Source organism: Drosophila bipectinata, chromosome 3R (assembly GCF_030179905.1).
Source record: "Drosophila bipectinata strain 14024-0381.07 chromosome 3R, DbipHiC1v2, whole genome shotgun sequence".
Lineage (NCBI taxonomy): Eukaryota > Metazoa > Arthropoda > Insecta > Diptera > Drosophilidae > Drosophila > Drosophila bipectinata.
Window position 1 is genome coordinate 11456025 of NC_091739.1, and position 7518 is coordinate 11463542.

Consider the following 7518-nt stretch of genomic DNA (forward strand, 5'->3'; position numbering starts at 1 on the left):
GCATCTCAGCTCAGCATCGCTCTGACGGTTCAGAGTCTCTGAGTCAAATGGCCCATGTGTGGCCAATGGCCCATGGATGGAAATGGACAACATACTGTAGCGTCAATTGGTGTTACATCAGCCGGCTCTTGCTCCAGAAGATGGCGACTTGCCGCGAAAAACAGAAAAACCCACTTCATTTTTCCTGCATGATTTTCTCCGCTTCTTTCTCGGCTTACACATATTTGAGGTCTGTGGATACAGCTACGGGCAGATAATCATGATCTTTAATGAAGGATATTGGAGCATAATTTTTTTCTCTAAAAATAAACCGAGACTTTAAAATATTTCGAAAGTTTTGAATCAGGTTTCGGTTTTAATTCATTTTAATATTTTATTTTTTTAGTGGCACTAACTTCCTTGCCACCGCTGTGCATAAATACATAATTTGCAGTGTAAGCTCGACTTGGCCACAAATATGAGCCGAGACGAAGCCCCAACCCAGCCCAGCCCGGCCGGGCCATCTTTGATCGGCGTTGCAGAGCTCTGCTGTGTCAGTTGTATTTCTGGCACGCCGGCCAACGGTTCACCTAGCGGCTCTGCCTCTGGGCCTCCGAATCCGATTCCGACTCCGACGACTCTTCCTCACGTACGCGCCGCCAATTCACGAGACTCACGAGAGTGATTAGTTTCAGGCCAAAGTAAATTGAAAACCGATATACCCCAACCCCGACACCGGTACGAATCCCCCACCTCTATCACAGGTGGTTTTTCGCTCTTCCCACTCCCACTCCTACTCTCTTTCTCGCCTCACTCTCACTTGGTGGTGGGCTCCCCTGCAGGGCTGCTCGGCCGGCCGCTCTCTGATGGGGGTACTTGATGTGATTCACCGTTAAGCCGTTAAATCGCTTTGCTCGTGCGCGCACTGATCGATTCACTCAGTGGAGCGACGTCGTGTCGCTGCTGCTCTCCCGTGCCGTGTCGTGGTTTGTCGCTTGTCGTCGCCACTACCTACCCGACCCGCCTGATTAAGGTTCAGACGCACATCCGACCAGCCGTCAGTTGGCTCAAAAGCCCCAACAGTGGAGCATCGCGTTTTAACAAAAAACGGAACACGGAAAACGGAACAGGGAACGGCCGAGTCGCTGCCGATCAAAAGACGCCACAACATTATTTGATATCGAGTCCGAGTCGGGTGGAGCGGCCGAAAAAGGCTGATTGTCCGAGCGAGTGTCCGAGTGAGTGCGCGCCCCATCACGATAAGTGACTGTGATTAGATAATGAATGGATACCCAATTGGAAACCTGAGCTGGCCATTTAGCTGGCCTTACATTGCTTACTAAAAAAAAAAAGAGTTTAGAGAAAAGTAAACAAAATAGCAGAGTGAGAGAGGCTGAGCGGTTTTTTTTGTTAAAATATTTAGTACATAAGACATGTGCGTGGGCCAAGATAATGTCAAAATAATAATGTTACTACCAGCCAGCCCCAATCGCGCCTTGCGCCATTCCTCAAAGTATTGTATAATCATCCAAAATAGGCTCAAAACGTGACGCGACTGCCGGAGTGGTGTCGAATCCGTGCCAGGCCGACTAATTTGCCAGTCAGATTGTGGCCCAAAAGCCCATCATTCTGGACGATAGCCAATGGAAGCGACGGAAGTGTTCGGCTAATCGCCATAATCCAATTAGCCCATCGCCTCGAGGGGATCTGCCTTATTGGAAAGAAATCCCAGCTGTCTCGCTGATAACGGGCCGATAAGACGGGCCGAGTCATGCCGGCCCATATTGGCCTACTGATTACAGGCCATACTTCAAGGAAATTGCCTCCTATCGCACTGTAGATTAAAAGTCTGTCATAAGAGTGAGTCACTCGGGGACTTTGCCACAAAGTGTGTCGTGTTTATCACACCAGAATGCGTCTCTCGCTGAAAGAAAATCCTGTAAGCGCGGCATTGACGGCTCGGCTCTTGTGCATCGATTTTCCGGTAAATTAAGTTTTCTAAGTGAACGATTGTCACGGCAAGCCCAGCCAGCGCCGTATAATCAGCATGTGTATACACGGACACGGACGACCCATAGAGGATGGATGTGCGGCGATAAAATCAGCAAAAGCCATCAAACTATTTAATTTGTTGCTGTTGTTGTTGCATTGGCAGCTGCAGTTGTTGTTGTTGTTATTGTTATTGTTGTGGTGTCGGCAAGGGGCGTAGTCGCTCTAATTGATTTTGAAAATGCAAGCTACTGCAGAACCAAGCCGTGTAAATATTTGCGTGCCAGCATACCCGCCACCCACTATGCCCACTGCCCTACCCCTGACACGATTACGTATCTCCTGGCCATGTCTTGGCCCTCTAAGGGGGGTGGAGGGCTGCCTGCCACACAGCCGGAAGAGCAACAGGCGGCACTCGATGGCTCATTGATTGTTTACTTGGACTTGGGTGCAAAACGGGCACGGGCCGGGGCACAGACCCAGGCCTGTGTTCAAACACATGTTATGCTCCCCGCCTTGTTTGTTTGCCCGCCGATTTGTGTATGTGTCTCCCTCCCCTATCTTGGCACCTCCGCCACCCCCTCCCTCAGCCGATTACATAAGCTATAGGGCGCCGCCTCCCATTTGTGTTGCTTACCTTCGCAATTCCGCAGCGAGAGAGGTAACGAGGCAGAGTGCCATCAAGGGGGTACAGGTGGTTGGCCCATCCCATCCCATCCCTCGGCGGAAGCGTCATCGTCGCGGCTGTTTCATAATTTATGCAAATCAAACAGCGAAAACCCCCTCGCCTCCAGTGGATGCTGTGTGGTGTGTGCACCTCCAGACGAGGCCGATCGCAAAGCGCGCCACTGACCCACACACAAAAAACCAGCAACATCAAGAGCTCGCCAATTGCGACAACCGCGAATTTCGGGCTGGCTGAGGCAACGACCACGACGATGGCGATGGCAATAAAGCGGCACATTTTTGTCAACGGTTATTGAGCCAGTTGCTCAACTCCTCTTACGTTGGCGTCTCTCCATTGGCATAGTCATAGTCATCGAGGGGCCAACATCCAACATCCAACGCCAACGACATCACCATCTCCATGGTCATTTCATTGTTCATGACATTCAAAAAAAGCCAACCAGAAATGGCCAGGCCGCAACTCGCCCGTGCAATCGCCTTTGAGGAAATCTTGAAAATCTGCTTTCTCACCAGACCAGAGATACATATACCCCAAAAAGTGGTTATAAAACACTCGATTTAATAGAAAAAGATAATTAATTTCACATTAAAGTAATACACCTTTTGGTTCTTAAAGTTGTTTAAAATTTTAACCAAAAAACTTAACAAGAAATGATCATCAGAAATGTTTTATCTGAACCTCCTCCAGTTAAAAAAAGGGAGGTTGATGTATTCATATCAGTTATCATTTCATTTAAATTTTTTTGTTATTTTCGGTATGCACTGCCCGTAGCTTGACCAGCAAATCAATTGAAATTCATAAGAGAAGGCGGTCGGTTGGTCGGAAACCAGAAATCGCTTTCCCTGTGTGAGTACTTGAACTCGTTGAACCCTCGCGCTAGGGGGTTTTTAGGTGTTTTATGCCCACTGTGCTGGAATTTGGAATCCGCTCAGTTGACACAAAGTGCAGTCTTTGTCCAGTTAGCGGCATCTTAATTGCCAACCGTCCGAGTAAATAGCCAGTACGGACTTGGCTAGGCGGGGAGTTCGAGCACCCGCAAACGAGTTCGAGCCACACAATCCTCATTACCGACAATGCACTGGCATGTTTTCCGGCGTGATAGTCGTCTATAATTTCCTGATCTCAAGTGTTGATTAATGGCCAGATAGATACTTGCATAAACACTAGCTGTTAGAGTGCCTCTAATGCACTGGCCATTAAGCGCAACAGCCAAGAGGGAAGTGAGTTGGAGGTGCGATTTATTCCTTAATTAGGCCATTGGAATAATTGGAATCAACAGTTGGCTATGATTTAGACACTTTTGATTTAAACCCTAATTCTCTCACAATACAAATACTTATTGGCCAACATACAACTCTAATTCCAGCTTGTGCTAACCAAACTCTCTGCTGATCCCAACACCCACAAGAAGCACCAAAATGGCCGTCTTACTGCAGGATATCCAGGAGTGGTATCGGGACCTCATGGACAACAAGAGCGGTAAGTGAAACAAGGATATCTTTTGGAGCAATAACCTAAGATATACTATCATTCCCCAGATCCCCGCGTCAGTGACTTCTTTCTACTGTCCTCGCCACTGCCCACGCTGGGCATGTGCATATTCTACGCCTACTTCAGCAAATCTCTGGGACCAAGGCTAATGGCCAACCGAAAACCAATGGAGCTGCGTACGGTGCTAGTCTTCTACAACGCGATACAGACCATCTTCAGTGCGTGGATTTTCTATGAGGTGAGTAAGCAAGATCCTCCTCAAGCTACAAACTAGATACACCTTTAACTTCTTCCTTGCAGTACTTAATGAGTGGCTGGTGGGGTAACTACAGCTTTAAATGCCAGCCCGTCGATTACAGCAACAGCCCCTTGGCGATGCGAGTAAGTTTGCCGAGGAGGTGGCTGTTCCCCAGACACAAGTTAACCCTTCTTTTGGATCTCCCTCTCTGCTAGATGGTCAACATCTGTTGGTGGTACTACATATCCAAGTTCACCGAGTTCTTCGACACACTCTTCTTCATTCTCCGCAAGAAGAACGAGCACGTCTCCACCCTGCATGTCATCCACCACGGGTGCATGCCGTTCTCGGTCTGGATGGGTCTTAAGTTTGCACCAGGTGGGTAATCACTCGACTCTGTGGAAGAACATAACTCATTTATGTTTCGTTTCAGGCGGTCACAGCACGTTCTTTGCCCTCCTCAACTCCTTTGTACACATTGTGATGTACTTCTACTACATGATCGCCGCCATGGGCCCCAAGTACCAGAAGTACATCTGGTGGAAGAAGTACCTGACCACCTTCCAAATGGTAGGACAGACCCACATCGCATTGAAGACACAGTTTTCTGAAGCTCATCGCTCTTTCAGGTCCAGTTCGTGGCTATCTTCACGCATCAGTTCCAGCTGCTGTTCCGCGAGTGCGACTACCCAAAGGGATTCATGGTTTGGATCGGTCTGCACGGCATTATGTTCCTGTTCCTGTTCTCCGACTTCTACAAAGCCAAATATCTGAACGCCACCCGCCGTCGTCGCCAGGCCGTCAAGGCCAACGGACATGCCAACGGTGTGCAATCCAACGGACACTCCAAGCACCTGGGAGAGGGTGATGCTCCTCTGACCAACGGCAGCAATAAAGGAGCTTGTATGGTAAGTGGCTTGCCACCTAGGCTGGTGGGCTGGAGCTGGAGCTTTTAGCCGGGCTGGGCAAACACACTTGCTAATCGTGTCGATTGGACCGGTCTGGAAGCGGATTGGATGGGCCGATCGAGACGTGAGATAAGTTCGGAAGAGTCTATTTGGTGTGGGTAGTTGTTGTATCATCATTTTGTTGATCAACTTAAAAATTCTAACTAGCTAAGTTAAACAAACAGGGCTGGCAAACTCTCAACGCCAGCGGGGGACGTTTCAATTAGCGCTCACATGTGAAGCCGGATGCGAAGGTCCAAGCCCCCAGCCCCAGCCACTACCCTTGCCCCTGCAGCTGGTAGTACTGCGTCAGTTCCATTAGAAAAATACACATAAATGAGCTTTTTACCCTGGGCGCCCACGTGCCCCGTTGTTTATCGAATCGCGAGTATAATTTTGTGTGTATTTCTCTTTCTTGCAGCCCGTATTGGAGGATGAGTACGTTAAGAGCAATGGGCACACCATGGATGGCTTCTTCAAGGAGGGCGTGCTGTCCAGCAACGATGCCATCTTAAACCCGGACAGCAGTAGCTCTAGTCTGCACCAGCGCAAAGTCAAATAACTACTAATTAGGTGTACTACGATGATATTCATTATGATTAATTTAAGTGTTTAGCGTTTAAATCAACCAGATTGAAGGACAAGCTTGCAAATACCTTGCAGATGAAGATGTATCAGATACGATGTGACAATTGCAGCCACTATAGCCGCAATAGGGCGAAAATCAGGAGAAACACTCAGTTGAAGGATTGTTCTTTTCATAATTTATAATACAAGAGACGAAGATGTTTAGTCAAAGTCGATGTTAAGAAACGTACCGAACCGAAGCAACTTGTGCCCACCCACCCGAACCGTCAACTAAAGCTAAGTAGGAGAAAACAAAGTAGCAGCAGCAGCAGCACAAACTGTTATGACCTAACCGAAACCTTTTATAAACGTTTTCTACGGCACCAGTTTACAAGCCTTACAAGCCCATTTTATGGATCACTCAGCAAGTTACCAACTCACCACCTCACAGTAGCAGAAACAAGCATTATTTTTGGAAAGATATTTGTAGGCCCCCATTGATAGACGATTTAAATTTTTTATAATAGTGTAACATTGTTAGTTGTAGACTTTTTTATGGCAATTTTGATAACTAGTTAAAAAAAAAAAACGATAAACTGCTAAAAAAAAAAAAGCTGCTAAGTAGGCTCTTTTTGTATAGGCATTTTGTAACTTAAAGAGCAGGTTGAGAACTATTTTTGGAAGGATGGCCGACTTTGTTGCAATACTTTGTAAAGGTCTAATAGTTAAACTTATTTATACATTGTAGCTAGCTAGCCAATTGCAAACGTAATGAACAGTCTGCCAGACAAACAAACAAACACCTTCTCCCCTCACAGAAGGTTAGGTTAGGATATCAAAGGATGACATCGCATGAAGACGAAGCTTCAGTTTGTGGAAGAGACTCTTTAGAGCAGACAATCAGTTAATGCCTATGCGCGTTGGTCGCCAACGAAAAAAGGAAACTAATCATTCAAATATTATTACATATATCTCTGAACCTCATTTTGGTGTGGCTTACAACATGTGTATATTTTTTAATCAAAACTACTTGTATGATATGTGTACCTATACTACCCCATTATCCCACTTTTGGTTTGAAGTTGTTAAACGGTTTCATTTCAGAGGAGAGAAGCAAAAGCTATTGCTAGGATTGTTCGTACCTTTAATTCTGTCTGTTAACCTGTGCGTATTGGTTTCATTGTTAAGTTATGTGGTTTAAGCTGAAAAGTTCAAAAACTATGGGAAACCTGAATAAAGCTTATTAATTAATTTATACTGAATATTATGATTGTTTTTATTTTAAATGTGGATTAGAAATGGAAAGGTTCTGAAAGTGGGGAATACTTTATTTCATTATTAAATGGAAAATATTGATATGAATCATAGTCTTATTATAATTCTTAAAAGTGCGTAGTAGTTTTAACTCCACATTTTTAAAAGATACTATTAAAAAGGTATTTTAGAGATATTGTTTTGACCCTACTAAGGTTAGTATTTCCCTAGAGATGCTTTTATTTCTTTCAAGTTTTTTTTTAAAACTATTGCCGAGTAGCACAGTGTATGCTCAGTATTTGTTGTCCTTAAAAGTGGTGCATACTTTTAGGAGTAGCCTATGAAAACCCGCCATTCTTGTTGAA

At 45.8% G+C, this 7518-nt stretch overlaps 1 protein-coding gene across 1 annotated transcript; it reads left to right on the top strand.

The window, feature by feature from the left end:
- Window positions 1-1014: 1014 nt before the first annotated feature.
- On the top strand, window positions 1015-7161 carry LOC108129542 (very long chain fatty acid elongase 7). The gene is made up of 8 exons (XM_043212259.2): window positions 1015-1217; window positions 4023-4135; window positions 4195-4385; window positions 4448-4528; window positions 4601-4763; window positions 4819-4955; window positions 5015-5293; window positions 5754-7161. Exons 2-8 carry the CDS (start codon window positions 4075-4077, stop codon window positions 5892-5894), a joined length of 1053 nt encoding a protein of 350 aa, XP_043068194.1. The 5' UTR covers window positions 1015-1217; window positions 4023-4074; the 3' UTR covers window positions 5895-7161.
- The last annotated feature ends 357 nt before the right edge of the window (window positions 7162-7518 follow it).

Excerpts from the sequence above, each read along its gene's own strand:
- LOC108129542 (XM_043212259.2), top strand. The coding sequence starts at position 4,075 with ATGGCCGTCTTACTGCAGGATATCCAGGAGTGGTATCGGGACCTCATG. Across the intron at positions 4,529-4,600 it reads ACAGCCCCTTGGCGATGCGA|ATGGTCAACATCTGTTGGTG; the intron begins GTAAGTTTGCCG and ends CCTCTCTGCTAG. Across the intron at positions 5,294-5,753 it reads GCAATAAAGGAGCTTGTATG|CCCGTATTGGAGGATGAGTA; the intron begins GTAAGTGGCTTG and ends TCTTTCTTGCAG.